The sequence below is a fragment of the Sinohyriopsis cumingii genome, chromosome 19, assembly GCF_028554795.1.
Source record: "Sinohyriopsis cumingii isolate HCF-2022 chromosome 19, ASM2855479v2, whole genome shotgun sequence".
In the NCBI taxonomy this organism is placed as follows: Eukaryota; Metazoa; Mollusca; class Bivalvia; order Unionida; family Unionidae; genus Sinohyriopsis; species Sinohyriopsis cumingii.
The window spans coordinates 36,271,487-36,292,607 of NC_142979.1; the positions used below are offsets into that span (position 1 = coordinate 36,271,487).

The window sequence follows — 21,121 nt, forward strand, 5'->3', positions numbered from 1 at the left end:
AGTATTATTATATAAATGGACCAAGAATTTCAGCCGCATCCTGTGCTCGTCAATTACGAGGCATCTCGCGACGGTATTGTTAGAAACCGCAAACTGAAGAAGCCGGTTGGTACCGTAAGTAATCAGGGGTATCTGATGTTTAGTGCCGGAAAGAAGAAATATCTCTGTCACAGAATCATCTATGAATGTTTTCACGGATTAATCGAGAATGGACTTGTGATTGATCATATTAATAGTAATAAGACTGATAATTCTCTTACAAACCTGCAAGCTGTCTCGCAGAGTCAAAATACCAAAAAAGGCCAAACCGGTAAATACCCAAAGAAAGCAAAACCCGTAAAGTCATTTGATACAACAACGCACGAGGAAAAAACATTTCACTCCATGAATGCGGCAGGAAAATATTTTGATATTTGTATGCCCGCAGTGCGATTTGTTGCAGAACGAGTATGTCAAACAGCAATCTCAAAAAAGACCGGATGCAAAATTCGATTTTCATATATAACAGAAATTAGCGAGTGACGAAGTCACCGTGACAAGGCCACCGGCGCCTGTGGCGCTGACGAAGTCACCATGACAGTGCGAACGGTATCCTACGGTTAACACACCTCGGGATTTATACGCGGGCTTCATTTTTTTTATTTAAAAACAAGATGTTTTATAAGAATAATGAATATCGAAGACATCAATAATATATTAGCCGAGATTTCAAAATTAAAAAATCAAGGAATTGAATTATCTGATGGTCTCGACAGTGAAAAAATATTATCCGATTATGAGATTATTAACGAACAATCGAAACGGGGGCGTTTTACCCTGGCCCGCGAGTACTTTTTTATAAAACGATTACAACATACGATCAATGAAAACTTGTACCACAATGACGCAAATGCATTCATTGGACTATTTACTGCCGTTGAAATAATACGAAAAAAACTTGGACGTGTTTATGAACGATGCAGGGAGATTTCTAGTAAAATCAAAAACATTAGAAGAATTATAGACGAAAACTCCGGCGAGAAATTAGAAATTGCTTCGCAATTGCAATAATGGTAGGCGAATCACTTACTACTCGGCTAGCCAGAGAGCGGCTAGCAGCGCTTAGAAAGTTCATACCGTTACGAGACAGGGTCCGAGAACAACTTCAAACGCGGCAGCAACTACAAACTGATTTTGCCGTTGGAAGCGAACAACTCTTTGCCCCGGTAACTAAAGCGACTAAGGATGTTACGGCGGCAACTGTACCCGTTCTTGATGCGCTTGAAAAGATAGCGGCTCAGACCGAACAAACAAAAAAGTCTTTAGAAACACTCCCTGCAAAAATAGCGGCTGCTACAACACGGAGGCCGCCACCACTCGCTATAACGGAACCACAAGAACCCTATGTTACAATGGCTGATGAAGAAGAACTAGGTGCTGCTGCGAAAGAACCGGAAGAAGAAATACCAGAAGAAGAAATACCAGAAGAAAAACTAGGCGCCACCGCAAGAGAACCGGAAGAAAAAGAGGAGAATATACCCCGTGTTATACTCAAGAAGAGCACAATAGATCAAATTAGAGGCTTCAGCAACAGGGAAGAATTAATTTTGCTGCCAACAATTTTGCTAAGAGCATACGAGATAAGAAGCATATCAATAGCGGTTACGAGAAAAATATAAAGTCGTTAAAGGACTGGGCAAGAATAGTGTATTTAGCGAGTAAACATAAAGAAGCATTACCACATCGTGGTGATCCCGATTACGATGAATTCCACAAGGAAGTTAAGAGTATAACACCAAAAAAAGGAAAAGGATACTCTGTTGGTAAAGAATCCTACGGCGTTACCTGTCCTGGCAGTGTTCTCAGTGATATATCACGGCTAGAGGTACTAATTGGAGGAAAACGAGCCGGAAATAACTCTCCGGAAATAATCAATGAGGCCGCTGATATTTGCAAGCGGTTATTTGCAGGCGGTATTATGGACATTAATGCATATCGAACGCTCATAGACGAACTCGTGGATGATTAATTGGAAAACTGGTGTTTTTAATAAGGATGATCATACACTACAACCATGATAAACCAGTACTCGTCTACGTGGTAAACTCGCGATTGCCTGTTTACCGCGCGTACTATGGAGATGGTCTCGGTAGCACCATTGCGGGGTTATTTACAAGAATGGCTCCAAAAGTAGCGCCGTTAGCCAAACAATTAGGAATGAAGGCTATTGATGTTATTCGTGATAAGGGTATTAGTGCCATTGGAGATGTTGCCGGAAAGGCGCTTTCAGCCGCGCGGGACAAACTAATGTCATTGGTGAAATCCAGGAGAAAAAAACAGATGCCATCAACGACAGTGATGCCTGCAAATGTCAGTAAAGTAATAAATAACGCCGTGGAAGAAAAACTAGAGTCGTTGGCGACTTCGCCATCCGCCGATGCTGCAACCAACGCGCTCATGAACGTGATAGCGGGAAGTGGTCTACGACGAAAAAATCGCAATTGAAAACATCAACATGATAAATAATAGAATGTTTGCGCGAACCGCTGACCCCGCGTTTGATATGGACGCCCCAGTGCGCAGGGATGATTCTGTCCGTGATTATCAATATTATTCTTATTATGCAGCGCAACCTGACCTACGATCGCGAATTGAACTTCAGGTCCAAGATACCAGTAAATACTTTCTGCCGTGTGAAGCGTTTATCGAAATTGAGGGAGAACTCGTGACAAATGCCGCCGATAATGCACCATACGCAGATGACCATCGTGTTCGAGTTGGCTTCGTCAACAACGGTATCATGGCGTTATTTGAGAGCGCCAGATATCTTATTGACGGGCGAGAAATTGAATCAATAGAACGCGAGGTTGATGTTGCAACGACGATAATTGGGTTGGCGAGATACTCGGATGATTATACAAGATCGGCGGGCCCATCTATGATGTTTGCGAAGGACTCCACCGATAACGCTGACCATCTTCAGTACGTTAACGTGCTGGTGGAAAGAGATACCGCAACTGACCCACAGGCTGAAGCAGCCAATCCAGACCGCAGAGCAAGACCAGGCGCTAATTTCAATATTATAAAAAGTCTTAACGATAATTACAATATGGGATTCGCAACACGAGTAGGGATGTTGCAAAGACCACGCCGACAGTTTTCATGCGCGATTCCACTCCATCACATATTTGGATTCTGCAGAAATGTTAGAAAAGTCATCTATGGGGCCAAGCACACAATCGCGCTGACGCGAAGGGGCGATGATAACAATGCAATATGGCATGCTGCTGGCGTCGCTGCCGGTAAGGTTGTTTTAACTAAAATGGCATTGTGGATGCCGGTGCTGACTCCATCAGTTTCCACGGAAGCACGATTGTTAGCATTTATGGAACAGGGAGGGAAATCGTTGTTGAGTTGGCTAGCGGTAACAACTGATGCTAAAGAGGATAACGTCGCCGATACGTTTACATGGCACCTGGCATCAAAACAGGGTGTTTCAGCCCCGCGTCATATATTCATAGCGCTGCAGAATAGGGAACGATTGGGCAGTCAAGAACGCAGCCATATGATATTTGATCAATTAGGAGTCAGGGATGTTTCGCTGAGAATAAACGGACAACAGGAACCATCCGAGGATATACAGCTTAATTACGGCGACAACCATATCGCACGTGTGTATCATCGATTGCTGTCGTATATGTGTCGTGATCAAAACGTCGACACTGGTTTGCAAATATCACAACTTGATTTTAAAAACCTGTATCCGATTTATTATTTTTCGCTGGAACATCTTGATTTAACGAGACAATCCGTCGTTGATATACACTTCCGAGCTCGTATAGCCCCGGGTGGTGTTAATTATAGAGCGGTTGCTGTCATTCTCAGCGATAAATCAATGCTGCTAGAAGGCGTTGGTGGACGAATGAGAATCGTTGATGCACCAGTGGAAAACATGTAATTGAAAGCACAAAACGCGTTTACAATAAAATGTCGTATAGTGTCGTCAGTGTAGAGTTGACTGATGGTCAAGTTAAGAAATTACGATCAAAGTCGGCTAAACAATGCGGAACCACAATAACGCTGAAGCCGTCACAGATGGCGGGTGGTAATCATAAGATATCGTTGACGGCGCGTCAAATAAAACATTTCAGTGATGCGATGAAGAATAAAAAGGGTGTTCAAATAGATTTTTCAGCCGCAGCAATTAAAAACATGGAAAAGACCGGTGGGATATTTCCGCTGTTAGCTGCGATTCCGGCATTGATTGCCGCGGCCGCACCAGCAGTGGCTAAGGCGGCGGCGTTAGGAGCCGTTGGTACCGCGGCGGGGATGGCATTGAAGAAGGCAACCGGGAAAGGCTACAAAAAAAAACGACCCGTGGCCGGAAAGGGTCTAAGACTACCGGGAACCCCGTATTCATGGTACTCGGGAAAGGGTCTAAGACTACCGGGAACCGTTTATTAACTTGGGAGTCTATGACTCCTGAGTCTATGACTCCTGAGTCTATGACTGCAATGTCTAATTTTGATTTAATAGACGCCGCAAACGCGTTAGCGATAAAAAACTTCAGAGGTGTTTTTATGAGGGATCAATTACCGGCGGCCCCAAGGAATACTGAAACAGGCATAATTAACCTCGATGGATCCTCCGGAGCGGGAACTCATTGGGTTGCATACGCGATTGATCCGCGTGCAATCGTCTATTTTGATTCATACGGGTTAGCTCCGCCGAAAGAGTTCATGCGGTATATCCGGGCGTGTTCAGCCCGGGCGTGTTCAGCCCGGGTTTTTTATTCCACGCTGCCAACACAGCAGTTAAGCGACCCGCCGATATGTGGCCGTGAAGTATTGAACGTACTCGCGGCGATTTCATCATCGCGAAAACCACCTCATGTGGTTGTAAACGAGTACACTAGTGGGGTCGTAGAGGCCCGGCGGGTTAATTAGAAACTCCGTTTTTTTCTACAATAACGATGATTGATATTTGGGGACGACCGGTTTCGGCGCTGAAAAAGCCCACGGAAACGGTCGCCACTGATGACATAAAAAAACTAATCGAGGATGAAATCGCTGATACGTTGAATTTCACAAGTGTTGACCCGGGCGAAATAGTTGTGTTTCAAGACCGCCAGGGTAAATTGAAATCCAGTAATGTGTCACTGAATGACGTTTTAATAGGACAGCGTGATGTCGCCGAAGACACTATCGCGTTGTATACCAGCGACGGACGACTCAAACCGGGTGAAGACATATCGATGATAACGGATAGGATAATATCCGCCCAGAACGGTTTTATAAGGTTGGATAGATTGGTAACCGATATACAACTCACTACCGCTAGTTTTTTTGGGACCCCGCCGGTAACCGAACCAAATATTACAACAATAAAGAATACTATTTCGGAGTTTACGACGCTGTCGGGCCAATTTACCCCGATACGAAAAAATGTTAACAGGATTGATAGCGCCGTTGATAAATTCTTTGGTAAAAAAAATATCAAACCGGATGAAATCACAATAACTATAAATGATATCACTGCGTATAGACAGGAAATAGCAACGCTCAGAATCGAGGCTGAAGGGAAAATAGAAATACTCCACGATAATATAATATTGAACAGAAAGAATATAGACGCGCATGCAGGGAAAATAGAAATACTCGGCGATAATGTTATAGCGAACAAAAAAAGTATAGACGTGCATGAAGAGAGAATAGAAATACTCAAATCTATTATTGAAGCGACTAAAGACGGACTACCGAGAATAGCAGAGAAATTCAAAAAAATAAAAATCCCTCATGAGAATATCATCAACACAGTATACACAATTCAGCATGGATCATTCGATTGGACTCCTACACAGAATACAGTAGATATCACCGCAACTGTTAAGGGTATTTATCGATTGACATTGATTTCAAATACGAAGTTTAGTATATCATCGTCGAGTTCATCCGGGTTTAACAATACAATATCAACAATTATAGACAAGGACGCAACTGAACGGTTTGTGATTAAGGCCGTTGATAGCAGTCTATTTAGGACAAACATCACATGGTATGCGGAATTTGTAGTGGATCTAAGTAATTAAAAACACTAGCTCTTTTAAAATAAAAATGACCACCAAGGAAATTGAATCAGAGGTATCACCGACGTCACATCAATATCGATTCGATACCGCAAAAGAATTCTCCGCGAATTTGAAAACGCTTTCCGAACAATACCGCGCAAAAATAAAAAAATACCGCAGAAAAATAACCGCCATCGACGCGGTCGTGTACTCGGTGTCGGGTATAGTAGCTGGCGCCGGTGTTATTTTATCCACGGTGACCACGATAGCCCCGATCGCTGTTCCAATCGCTGTCTCCGCAATGACAACAATTGCTGGAGTCGCCAACGCAATCACTAGGAAGATATCATCGTGTTTTCAGAAAAAACTCAACGAGTACACAGTAAAACATCAAATAGTATCCGACGCGTACTTGAAATTATCCGGGTTGATCTCGTTATCGATTGATAATTTGTTCGTATCCGATGTTGAATTCTCCACGATGGTCCAGTTGTATAGCTCCGCGATGTCAAAAATCGAGGATTTTCAACTGGAAGCCGGAACCACCTGGTTGTTGAAACTAGACACTAAAGACAACGAATAATAATAATGTCGCTGAACCCCGAAGGGTCTCAATTACTTCAGCGGATCGCGGAGAACACCACTCCGGTACAAACAAATATGATATCAATAACGTCAACGAAACCCGAATTCAGTGTGAACTTCCCATCGCCGGTTCCAGTGAAGGAAATAGCGCTGGCAAAATTGCGAGTATATCACAGTTGGCCTAATATCCGAGCGGACGCATTTAACGGACAACAACCTAATAACTCGCTGGTTTTTGCATGGACAAATAAGCCCGATGGGACCCCAGACTGGAATGAGGTTACAATACCAACTGGGTCATACCAAATAGAACAAATCAATAAAGAATTTCAACGCAGGATAAAATCAATCACAGGAAAGGAATCAAAAATCGCTATTACGGTTCATGAACCGACGTTATCGTCGACGATTGAAATAAGCACACCGGGGTATATGGTTGATATTTATAACAGTTCAATAAGAACCATACTAGGATGGCCTAAGAATCCACCCGAGGACTTGCACACGAATGTGAAATCGTATCATGAGATTAATCCCGGGTATCGAGATAATTTGTCTATTATGAAAAACACGTCATTACCCAGCAGGTTTATATTTCAAGACATGGACGCCATGCAGTGGTATTTTCAGTATGACAAAACCCCTGAATCGATCGTCGTATTAACAGTTAATTTAGATGATATCACTAATGCGTTTGCCGAGATTAATTATATTTACCATTCACAACTAGAACAGCTACGGCAAACAAAAGCACGAAAACACGTTGAGGTGTTAAATCAACTTATATCAGACATGGAATATATCAATGAACGAATCGTTAAAATAATATCCGCTAACAGCGATGGTAATAAACAAAAACTCCTAACCGAGTATAATATCACAGAAGCCGATTTACCCGATTTAAAGTTTTCAGGATACAACGCACCAGAACTAAGAAAATCTCTTAATGATTTTCTCGGTCCATCAACTTATATCCTCAAACACGATAACGGAGATGGTGGTAGGCATATCGCCCCGTACAACGTAAATATCGCATCGGTGATAGCGATTAATCTAGTGTGTGATGTTATCGAAGGGAGTTACCAGGTAAATACCAAGCAATCAAATCAAGCTCAACAGGGGTATATCCTTTATTCGTTTTCACCAACAGCCCCTCCGGGATTTTTGATCATTGAGAGTCCGATTAATCCGGTCTATATGCGATGCCATAATCGGTTTTTAACGAGAATTAATTTTAGAATTACCGATCAGTCAAATAACCTAATTGATCTACAGGAGGAGGAGTTAGTGATCACTCTGTTTGTAAGATCATAAAGACCCTCATTGTAAACAACTCCTTAGCAGCAGAGGGGGCGATGACATCGACGCGGTCGTCGATGTGCTTACCGGACGCTGACGACGCTGGGGATCGACGCGCAGAAGGTGTTAATTAAACCAAATGACGACGCGACGATCCCCCAACGACGTCGTCGTTTTTTTTTTACCAGGCGCTGACTACACCGGATCCGCTGAGTGCAGAAAGTAATAATTAAGCAAAATAACGATTGGACAAAATGTCGGATTCGCCCCCTCTGCTGCTAGTGGTTCTACTGAAGCTGTTGGTATAAAGCATGTGCCAAAGTGTATGCAGCATAAACCTAGTTATGAAGCATAGCTGAACTAGATACTGGCTGCATAGCAGTATTCTCCCCATGTTTTTCTTAGTTATTACTACCTGCTTGCCACAACACCACATTAAATTGTGGCCCTCACTATAAAGCACCCCAATGTAACACATCCTTGATCTAAAACACATTTAGTCAAGGACTTCAGTGTACTGGTTTAATAATATTTTTTACATACAATACACTCTACTATAAGGTGACCTCACCAACATGATGGTACACATTTATGGCTCCATATTTTAGTTTATCATCATTTCAGTTCATGGTATGACTAATCTGATAGTTTAGACACAGGGATTGACAGAATCAGATTAGCAATAACATGAACTGTAAAGCCTTCATATGGGACTTTTGTTTGCAGCCAATGCCCTACAAGCCAGTATATTGTACAACACCAGCTGTGATTGCCTTGATTCATTAAACATGTCATATCCCTTTAACTAAGTTAGCCAACCAAAACAACTGACAAATGTCCAACTGAATACATATTTCTTCACTGAATACATATTTCTTCAACAAACCAATGAGAATGTTTGGTATAAGGTCACAGTTTTTTAATGTCGCAGACCAAAGATGAAAGAGTGAAAAATACCACTACCATATGCTGGTGTGTTGACAAAAGACAAAGAGTCGCTAGTCATAATTATTTAACGGTTCAGCTGCGGACCTCATAGTATGCACCACAATTAATTAATCAGATAAGGAGAGCCAATACTTATGGATCAGTGGGCCTTTCACTGACAGGAATCATCCAATAATTAGCTATGGAATTATCTGGAGATAATTCAGGCACCCTGCTGTGGGTACCAAAAAGGACAATGTAATGATCAGATGTGTGCTGCTTGAAAATATATAAAAATTCTAGTCTATAATTCTCAGCATGATCATTTTCTAATATTTTAGGCCACCTGACCAGGCATTCAAAGAGGGAAAAATGGTTGCCTGGCATTAAGTTTTATTCATCCCAGGTGCCTGAGTAATGGATTCTTCTACCCTTGCAGTATGTATAGATGGGCAGATGACATAAAGTCACCTTTTGCGTGATAAAGCATGGAAATAAAAACGCAGAGAATCAGGGACTACACTGTTCTGTTGATGATTTGAACAAGCTAGTACATATTCTAATCTGCTGACTCATTATGCAATGACACATCTAGATTAGAGAAGTGGAGGCAACGTGCATGTATCTGTTTTAGTTCGATGAAAAAGCATTAACTGTCCAGGATTTTGGATCGTGAAATGGAGTGACAAAGGTTGGTACTTTTGTATTCCAACTTCTGGATTTGGTTGCCCTTGTCTTCTGGTGTAATCTACTACAGTGGAGCTGTCAGATAAAATGAGAATGTAATTTTGAGCGTCTCTGGCAACGATTGAAAGGCATCCACTATTGGCTTCATCTCTAATAGACTAATGCATAATAATTGTTCCCAAAGGGGCCACACATTACCAACTTCCCAAAATGAGGGCAGGAGGTTGCATCCTTCTCTGGCATGTTGGTATATGTGCACATCATATTTCTTGGATGCTGAATCTACAAGGGAATACTTGCCATTACCCGAGACATAACCTCATGTATCGCAAAACTGGGATTGCTTGTTCATGTGGGCACAGCTTGGTGACCAATGGGGTCAATAATCCACAATGGTCCTTCAATCAGGCGGCTTTAAATAATGTGATCACCTGCTGCACAGGCTAAGAAATTTCCAGTGTGGGATCTGATTTTTTGAGAACTGTATGCATCAGCAATACAATTTTCAAGGCATGCTCTTCAGGGAGACAAGACCCTGTTTAAATGCATTTCAAAATCATTCCCAACTTGGTAAAATGATAAGATGTAAAAATATCAGATTTGCCCTCGCTGACAAGAAATCCAACTAAAGCAGAAGTGAAACAAGCGCTTTTAGGTCTTGATCTAGAATATAATTCAACTGCTGTTTCTACATAATGATGTGTAGGTGTAATAGAGGTGGCGCTGAATTGTGCTCAGTTCATATTTTCTGGCAGAATAATGGTGTTTCATGAGCAAGTCAAATTATAGTTTTTATTATGTCCTTCAATTACTCTGATAGATTATACAGCATTACTTTTGTTTGTCTATGCATCTGTTACACTTTGGTTTTGCATTTAAGCAATTTCAGGTAGGTAGGTTTTGCATTTAAGCAATTTCAGGTAGGTAGGTAATGGCAAATAAATTCAATTTGACCAATTTCATGACTATTGCAAATAAGCAAATCATAAGCATTTTATTGCAAATCTGCAGAACCAGCAAAACAAATCAATAATAAATTGAAAATATTTTGATTTATTGCAAACTGTAATCTACATTCATTACCTTTTTAGCATTTATTATTTACTGGCACTGAAACAAGTCTAACTGTAGGTAAATTTTTTTATAATTTTCAGTTAATTCTTCAGTATAGATATTTACAAACTAAAAAAATACAATGTTCTCTGAACATAAAACACAAATAATTATGTTTTCATTGATTGCTATTGTTTGAAAAGCTAGACAGTACCAACGAATACATATAATTTTGTATATTTGATGTAATAACTACAATACGCACTCCAAAAACTATTATTTGGGTAAATTTCATGAAATTAAAGCTCATAATAATAGCTGCATACCAACTTCATACTATGTAGATGCTATATGATTTAGCTCCCTTTATCTATTAGGAGCTCTCCACACTGAAAGTTCATTCTATATCCCAATCTAGTTAAAGCCAGTATAGCATATATAAAATCTTTTTATATTTATTTAATCCATATCTTTAAGTGGTAACAAGACAAAAGTTATGCACAGTAGTCAGTTAAAAATTAATCATAAGGAATGGCAAGTGGATACAAGAAGCTGCGTCCAACTTAAAAAAGCATGCTAGTATCAAAGCATGTATGGTTATAAATAAACAGCTAATATACGAATTTCTGTGAAAAAAGGGTGTTTGTGCTTATTAAAACATGTGTTGGTATTATGTCACATAAAGTATGTTTTATTTAGTTTACATACCTCAGATTCTGACATATCCCAGCAGACAACACTACCATCTCTGTAATATAAAGTAAAGTCTTTTAAAACGAAAAACTTTAAATTTAAAATGTTCACACTCCGATTACTGTATTTGCTCATACTATGAAGATCCAGATCTGCTATCAGATTCATGTGATGCAGAAAAATATCTGCTGTGTTGATACAGATCTGCTGTCAGATTCATGCAATGAAGAAAAGAACTGCTAACTGTGTTGACACAGATGTGCTGTCAGATTCATATGAAGAAAAGAACTTTGTTGACACTGATCTGCTGTCAGATTCATATAATGCACCAAAAGAACTGCTGTGTTGACAATGATCTGCTATCAGATTCAGGTAATGAATAAAAAGAACTGCTGTGTTGCTACAGATCTGCTATCAGATACATGTAATGCATAAAAAGAACTGCTAACTGTGTTGACACTGATCTGCTGTCAGGTTCATTTAATGCATAAAAATAACTGCTAACTGTGTTGATACAGATCTGCTGTCAGAGACTGTAACATGTAATGCATAAAATGAACTGCTGTGTTGACACAGATCTGCTGTCAGATTCATGCAATACAGACAAAGAACTGCTGTGTTGATACAGATCTGCTGTCAGGTTCATGTAATGATAAAAATAACTGCTAACTGTGTTGATACAGATCTGCTGTCCGATACTGTAACATTTAATGCATAAAATGAACTGCTGTGTTGACACGGATCTGCTGTCAGATTCATGTAATACAGACAAAGAACTGCTGTGTTGATACAGATCTGCTGTCAGGTTCATGTAATGATAAAAATAACTGCTAACTGTGTTGATACAGATCTGCTGTCAGATTCATGTAATACAGACAAAGAACTGCTGTGTTGATACAGATCTGCTGTCAGGTTCATGTAATGATAAAAATAACAGCTAACTGTGTTGATACAGATCTGCTGTCAGATACTGGAACATGTAATGCATAAAATGAACTGCTGTGTTGACACAGATCTGCTGTCAGATTCATGTAATACAGACAAAGAACTGCTGTGTTGATACAGATCTGCTGTCAGGTTCATGTAATGATAAAAATAACTGCTAACTGTGTTGATACAGATCTACTGTCAGATACTGTAACATGTAATGCATCAAAAGAACTGCTGTGTTGAAACAGATCTGCTGTTAGATTCAAGTAATGGAGAAAGAGAGCTGCTGTGTTGATACAGATCTGCTGTCAGATTCGTGTAATGCATAAAAGGAACTGCTACTGTGTTGATACAGATCTGCTGTCAGATTCATGTAATGCATAAAAAGAACTGCTAACTGTGTTGATACAGATCTGCTGTCAGATATATATAATCCACCAGCAGATTGGAGTCTTTACTGTTTTAATTAAGACAGATGCTGAGTTTGGAATTGGATGTAATATGACACACAGATGAATCCATGAGTTGTGGAGCTGATAATCTTTGTGCGTTTCAAAGATAGGCCAATTATGACATTAAAAGCAGACTTAAGTGTAGTCACTATTTTGGACTCTATGTTATTTAAATTTGGGAGCATGTAATAAACTGGGCAAATACAGTAACTGATTGAAACAGTAAGGTGAATGTGGTAAATCCATGAATAGTGAGGAATTCTTCCAATTAACTCAGAAAATTTGGAATTAATAACCATATCTGCCATCCTATATAATGGTACTTTTTGACCAGAAAATCTTAGCTTCCTCTTAAAACTCCAAATCGACTTTTATATGGATTATGTCATCCAAACTACTTTATCATATTTTTGGCATGGAAAATAATTCTTCAAGAGTACAAAAAATAAGGTGTAAAAAAAATTCATTTTGGGGAAGAGATCATGTATTACAAATTTAGGATCCCACATTTAGTATTTTAAACAATTACATGATAGTTGGTATTAAAAATTAACACAGATCAGATGTAATTGCACTAAAGCAGCATGTACTTGTAATGTACATTGTTTATAATATTGTTTAAATTTAATTGCATACATGGAATTTACAAGTTAGAAGATGAATAACCATGACAATGACATATTCCATCACAATTTACTTCTTGTACCAAAGATCAAATAATCCATATACCCCATTGCGAGAGACAGACAGAGATGTCTTCACGATTGTAAATCTGTATTGTTCACTTACCTGATGACTGATTTTACTTGTGTACAAGTGCAGTACCATATTCCATTATCAATTAATACCACTAGTTAAGCAATTCCTTCTAACTGTTTTTTCCATTTCCATTATTAAAAGAATCACATGGTTTTGTAGTGGTATTTACATGCTAATTAAATATGCTATGGCTGTATTCAGTCATTCCAAGATAACACCTGTTTGAGGTCAAGACTCTGTAGACCAGATCAGGTTAGTGAGGCTACCAAAAGGGAAATGAGGCTACTGATGGGTATTATGAATACTGTACCATATAGTTAAAGGAAATGCCAAGTGGTTAATATTGTAAATTTCACAGCCAAAGGAACCAACAGCAATTTAAAGTACACCTAGCATGAGCAAAGATAAAAAAACAATTTCCATCTAAGTAAAGGAAGAGTATATACACTTTGAACAAAATCTTAATTGTTGGGAATGGAGAGGTCATGATACTTGCAAAGAAAATTAGACAGCATGCAAAATGGTCATTCTTGGGATTTAACCTAATGGAGACAATATGGATATAACTATTGTGAATATTTAAACCTTGAAGGAATATGGTATGTATTTTCCTAGTTTACAGTTACTGTTTCATTTATTAATGTTTTCTCTCTTTGACAAAAGCTTCAGCAACATAAGGGCAATAAAGTTTTAAAAAAAGAACAAAAAAAACAAGAAGAGCTGAACTTTCTCTCTTTCTCTTTCTCTCAAATATCAGACCATATTTTATTTTGATCACGAGGTACAAAAAAAAATGTGATGGAATACATATGCATCCTTCTCTCTTTATCTTTCTTTTCCTCCATCCCCACCCCCCCCATCCACAGAAAATGCATTTTAGTATTAATGATACAATTTCCCATATACTGGTAATCTGAAATAGAGTATGTGATACTTTTAATATTCATGAAACCATAAGTTATTATAATTTAATTCCACACAGCATCACAAATTTTATCCTATCTGTAACTCAATAAAGTTTTGGGTCAGCATCATTATATGTAGATAAAAGTACATAATATAATTTAAAATATGTGAAACAAAGTAGATACTTTTAGTTACATTTATTGATAATGACTGGAAAAATACTGAGTTACAGGTAGGATAAAAATCACGATGCTGTGTAGAGTGAAGTGAAAAACACAATCAGAGGTGTTGATCCGGCCTTGTCTTACACTCAGAATCGATTTATAATAAGGATAAAGGATGGAAAGTTTGCCAAATTTGCTGATTCGACTTATACTCTGCCTCAATTTATAGGCCAGCAGATACGGTAACACTGTAAATTATTAGGCAAAAACAACTTGACTGTTTATTAATGCTGGCCCAAGGTGAGACGTATTTTATCAATGGGTGTGATTATGTTATGTCTGACACAGAGGCTAGCTGTGGTAGAATGGAGTGTAATGATCCATTAGTATTCTGAATATGCAACAACAACATGTAGCATATTAGGCTTTTGTTTACAAAATGTTCATGCCATGCATGGTACTTTTTAACAGTAATTGACCCCATGAATAACAATCACTGTATCAATCTCTCCTTACACTACTGCATTGTGACCTACTATTGAAACAGGCATTTTAGATTGCAGTCTTGCTTTGACTGATGCTTAGCTTCCCCATGGTGTCACTTCCACCAACTGATGAGATCTTAATTCAGTGAAATTAATACTCAGTTCTCTGGATGACCAATGCAGACAAATTAAAAACACATGCAGACCAACAACATAGTTCTTAAAGATACATTTTCATCAGCTGCAATACATGTAAATCTGGAACTAGTTAGTTGCTAAAAATAAACATGAATGTCATTTCAAAACACTACTTGAATAACATAATCTGAAACTAAATGTGAAAATCACATGTGAAGGCAATTTGTTATTGGCATTTGTACATGAAAACCTAACTCAAAATTTAATTAAGATAGGGAAAGAGATTTAAATGTTCTGTAGTGAGCTGCATAGCTGATAATCTTTGTGTATTTCAAAGATAGGCCAATTCTATATTGGCACTCTAACAATTGATGAAATCAACAAAGGTGACTAAATTTCTGGACTGCATTTGTTTTATAAGAGGCTCTCCAAAGGGTCTGATATATAAGCTTCACTGGCCAAAACGAATTTCCAGGAATCATATCTAGACCATAAATTCTGCCTTTTGATTTATTACAGCTGTTCTGTACTTAAACTATCTGCAGTATTCTTGAGAAACTCCAACATGCTGACTTTGGTAACTAAAGGTATTTTCTTACAAATCTGAACTAAGATGTTCACCTGATACCTGTAAGTACAAAATTATTTGTTGTGATCTTTGACCTTGAATTTGATATCATCTGCAGAAAATCTCTGATTTGTTTCAGACAATTTCAACATATATCCTCCTTCTAAGTCTGGATAAAACTGTCATTAACATTTTTGGGATAAAAAGCAAATTTATTGGTGTGGTTTCACTTGGGGGATTAATCAGATATAACCATGAACTAGGTTTGATAAAATCCATTATTATTTGTCTGTGTCATCATTCTCACCAAACAGCCTTAGTCAACATATATGCCATACCATGAGGGGTCACATGAAAAGAAACATGATTTTTCAGTAATGGGAAAGAGAAAGACCTTTCTTAACACTGTCATATCTGTATACAGTAAACAGGTGTGATTTGCAAAATACAATATTTAATGCTCATGGAAAATTATATTACCAATGGATAATTATTAGTTAATTGTCACACAGTCAACTAAAAGATAAAGGCCATCATAGAAAACAAATAACCACTGCAAAGATTACTTAACTGACAGACAATAGCTAGTTTGATTTTGTTTTCTTAGTTCTGCTTTGGAAGGCTAATTTACACAGGTCAAGTACACTTATTGGCACACTTGGGTTCAATTTAGTAATGAATTATAATTACAGTGTAACCCTGCTATAACAAGGTAGTTGGGGTCCATAGAACCCAACCATGTTATAGAGTGAACTGTATTATAACCAACCTTGTCATTAAGCTGAAGAAAATGAAACATTTACCTAAAACATGGCCGATGAAGGGGTGTAATAAATGCGGGCACAAAAATACATACTTTTGATTAAATAAATACAACTAGTCTGAAAAACACTTGTATATTAACAACTTATATTTGTGTAGTAAATCCATATTCCATTAATTGCTGTACTTGTATATAATAAACCCATGAATTCGAGTATACATCACATATCATAAACTTCATGCATGACTCACATCCCATTAGAAAAAACAACTATCATATATTTATATAAAAAATGAGTGTCCTCATTTTGATTTATATTCAAGGTCACTTAATAATTCACTACAATTGTCGCAAGTAGTACAAGGCTACATTTGTTTGCATGTTACATGTACATGTACTGAAATTGGCCTAGATTTTAGTCATCTGACGACAGAAACCTTTTGACAAGGACCCCAGGTGACGAGGCTATTGATGGGGAAATAAAATCTTGAACAAATTAAAAAGGTCAACAAACATCTTTGCAAGATACCCTATCTTTAATTATCTTGAAGGTCATATATCTATGGTTTCAAAAGATTGGACATTTAATTTGCGTTTCATGCCACTGTTTGTAGCCAACATAAACATAATTTTTTTCCTGCAAAAATTAAATATTTATGGCACAATAAATATGTTCCAGTCACTTTGGAAAATGCAACAATCTATCCGATTCCATTGCTTTTATTTAAGTTTTTCTCCCTTTGATGAATGACTATTTGCTTTACTGTAGATTGTAGTCGGCTTTCTTTGATGATGGGTGTATGTGTTATTGAAGTTACCGCTAAAGGACAGCTTTGGAGGACCAAACATATGTATGTTTCTTATTGCGGCACAATTATATTAAATAATTGTAGAACATTGATTGAGAATGATTTCATTTCTTTTGGCCTTGTATTTATATAGAAAGATTTTTTCTTCAAAGGTGATCAGTTTTCTTTGAAGTTTCAGCCAAACTATTTTTTTCTGGGTAAATTTTAAAAACAAAAGAAATTAGCCATTGTTTAGTCAATTGTATCAGTTTCTTTTCCTGCCTTCAAAAGTTGGTCAATTATAGCTAGTCATAGTAGCATAAATAAACCAATAAGTAGAGATCTCCATTGTTTATTTTTGTTTTTGTATTTATGTGTGACATTTCTGGTAGCGGAGTGATGCTGCCTTCCACACATGCCAGAAATTGAAAATAGGCCAACAGATGAGGAATACCCAAGTGTTCTGTTCTTTTTTGACAGGGATTACTACAGAAAATATAAGTGTACTGAAGGATTTAATTCTATGAAGAAAAATAACAGGAATTTTACTTACCATCCAGATACCGAGGTCAGTCAAAAATATTATATTAATTAATAGCAAGTGGCCAATAGTCCAAAACTATTTCGTCTGAAAGATCCATTATGAGATAAAGCCTCATCCAGTTGATAGCCGTTTCCATAATTGTTCACACGAAAAGAAATGCAGAGATCTCGGCATACAATACTTAGGCCAGATGTCAGAATAAAGCGGATTATGATATAACAATACATAGTTCAGATGGTTTGTCAATATGAACAATGAATTTGTTTGTCCAACAAAATGTAAATCCAGTGCATAAAACAAGTTTGCGGCTTCCTTTCATAATGTCTTCACTCCAAACCCAAGGCTGTATATACAAGTTTAAACTGCTAATAATACTGGTGGGGGGATCACCGGATGGTATAATTTCTTGCCAGCAAACAGTGACATTGGCATTGCCCAGCAAGATCCCAGAATAAACTTTTTACACGTTATATGTCGTACTTTTAAGTAGAAAATTATTTTTCAAGCACGAGAAAAATACACATTTATGAAATTTCAGGAGTCATGCCACGATCATCTTATATTAGAATTGATACAGGATCTCTTCCCCAGAAGTTACAGTAAACTTATTACATGCTACTTTTTGTTCTTTTAAGAAAGAATAAAAAATTGTATGTGAGAAAAGTACATGTATATGAAATTTTGGGAGCCATGCCACAACCATGTTATACCCGAATTCATGTTATAACGGAACATGCCATAGCGGAGCTCAAACTGTACTCTACATTTTTAATTTTCATTATAACTGAACATCATAAACATGGTGTAATTATAATTGTATTTGCAAGAGATGTTCTAGATTTGTGCAATTGTTTAATTACAAGTCAATTACAAAAGCAAAGATAATAGTTGTTTTTAAATTCCAAACAAAATGAAAAACTTACATGTACCATTTTATCTTAACTGCCAGGTGTTAGGTTAATAATATAGGAATTAATATAGAATAAGCAGTAAGGCTAAGGTTTTAGTAAGAAAACTGTGCATATATAAATGATTATATATATGCTTAAAGGTTTTTTTTTAGAAATATCAAAAATAATTTTGGCTAAAAGCTGAATGTGTTGAAATACTAAATCAGATGAAAATTGTTCAATTACAAGTCAAGTAGATCAACAAAGATAAATGTAACTATAATTCCAAACAAATTACAAAATTGGTTAAATATACATGATTGCCTTACCTTGAGGTGTTATTAGGTTAAAAATAAAGGCAGGAATATAGATCCTGATTCATCAGCTCCGGTAGAGTGACTCTTTTTCAAATCTTTAGGCCAGAAAGATGTAGGCTGACAGATCAGTTTGAAAATTTAATGTTTAACAGTTGTAGTCAGCATTTTATTAACTGGTTTGTGTATTTGTATTCCTTATCAAATATTTCTTATAATTTACAACATATAATCATATTCATGTCAATATGTGTATGTTTGCTAATAATGTAGAGTTTTGATATAACAGCTGCATAAAATACCCAGACCAAAATTATTTGTCTTTTTTGTGTCTCATAATGGGGTAAAAGTAATTATATTTGCAACTAACAAAAATAACTGGACAACTGTAACTGTAATCGAACATTCATAACTTCTAGCAACTGAAATTGTAATAGTAATTGACATCTGCAAGCACATCATAATTGTAATTGTAATAAATGAAAGTTTGTAATTGTAATAAACGAAAGTAATTAAACCCAAGTCTGCTTATTGAAACAATTCATTTGAATATATGTAAATCAAAGAAGCATGTTAAAACACCAATATTATAACAATTATTGTTGCCTTAAATGATAACATTTCAGTCATCTTTATTAAAAAATAATGGCTGTTTTGCAAACAGTGGTAGCATGCCACTGAAGGACTAAATGCCATACATAGAATGCAAATATTGATTTTTTAGTAGCTTGAATTGCCAAGTTTGGAGCAATGAAATATGATTCCATATTAAAGGTAAAATGCTGAAAACATGACTGCAATTCAGGGAAGGAATTATATCATGCAAAACTAAGTTTCTGACCTCCAGATTGATAGAGTGTGACTTCATAAAGCACAGCAACAAAGGAAGAGCATTTGATACATTGCATATATTGCAAACACCAAACTGGCATTCAAAGAGTATACATGGCAAAACTACCTTGCATTGAGGCATGCAGTGATCGAAAAAAGCACATTTGTTGTGTCAAAAACACTGCCAGGATTTTAGCATACTGGAGTAAGGGCCTCCGACCTTAAAATGAAAGCCAGAGTGAGGACTATCAACTTGTTCCTTGGAATACAACTAAATATAAAGTCTTGTCAAAATTCACCGGTTCCTGAGTTCACATACAAATTGCAAATTTAAACTTCATCTTAAAAGCACAGATATGTTTATGGTTTGATCTACACCATCTGTATTCATAACCAAAAAATATTTTTAAAGTGTTTCATTGAAAAGTCAGTGTCAATGCCACCATTCATGTGAATGACACAGCAATATTATTATAACAAGATTTTCAAGATGGCCCCTTTGGTTTAAGGTCAGATGAGCCTCATTTTCATTCAGAACCAGCTACATAGTACAATAATTAAGTCATATAAAGATTTTCAGATATGGTATCAAAATAGCCATTTACGTCAATGGATCAGCACTATTCCAATGTGGGAATAAATATATATTATAAGAATGTAAGTTACGATTTCTTAGTTATTTTGGGAGTGTCAATATCTGTATGGTGATCCGTTTATGGGAAAGTAGCAGTTTAGAGAGTTTTCAAATTCTGAGAGGTCACATTTTCCTTTAGGACTAACTACATACACTGAGAAGAATTTTAGTGAAAACTCCATGTCAATATAACTATCACTTCAAGAGGAGTTGATAAAAAAGTTTACAAGATGGCCGCTATTGATCACTACCATCTAGAATTAGGACCAACTACTAAAGAAGTTTCTCATTTACAACCCCAGGTCAAAAATTACCAACTGTTCATAAGAGGTAGCTATGACATGACTTTAAATATGGTTACCATGGCAGCCATATTGGAAATTTCATCAGCAATGCCTATCATAATGTCTTATAGTGACAATCTTGTGTTTCTATGGCTATCAATTCAGGCGATGTTGCGAAAACAAGATTTAAAAGATGACCACTATGGCCATGAAACAGGAGGGACAAGCTAGATATTTTAATAATTGTCACTGAATGTCTGAAGGACAAGGTTTTTATTTAGCAAAACCATAAGACATCTTTTAGTAAAAACTTCCCAGCATGCATACAGTGCTGCAAGCATAAAAAATGTTGAAAGCAATCAAGCTGGCAAAACTGAACTG

At 37.2% G+C, this 21,121-nt stretch overlaps 1 protein-coding gene across 5 annotated transcripts in view; it reads right to left on the reverse strand.

Moving 5' to 3' along the window:
* LOC149775445 (required for meiotic nuclear division protein 1 homolog) overlaps positions 1-21,121 on the reverse strand; it is a 69,729-nt gene that overhangs the window by 37,960 nt on the left and 10,648 nt on the right. For all 5 annotated transcript variants that reach the window (XM_089944134.1, XM_089944136.1, XM_089944135.1 and 2 more), the window contains exon 5: positions 11,306-11,345. In XM_089944134.1, coding sequence (XP_089800260.1) covers positions 11,306-11,345 — 40 coding nt within the window. The remainder of the gene's footprint in view (positions 1-11,305; positions 11,346-21,121) is intronic.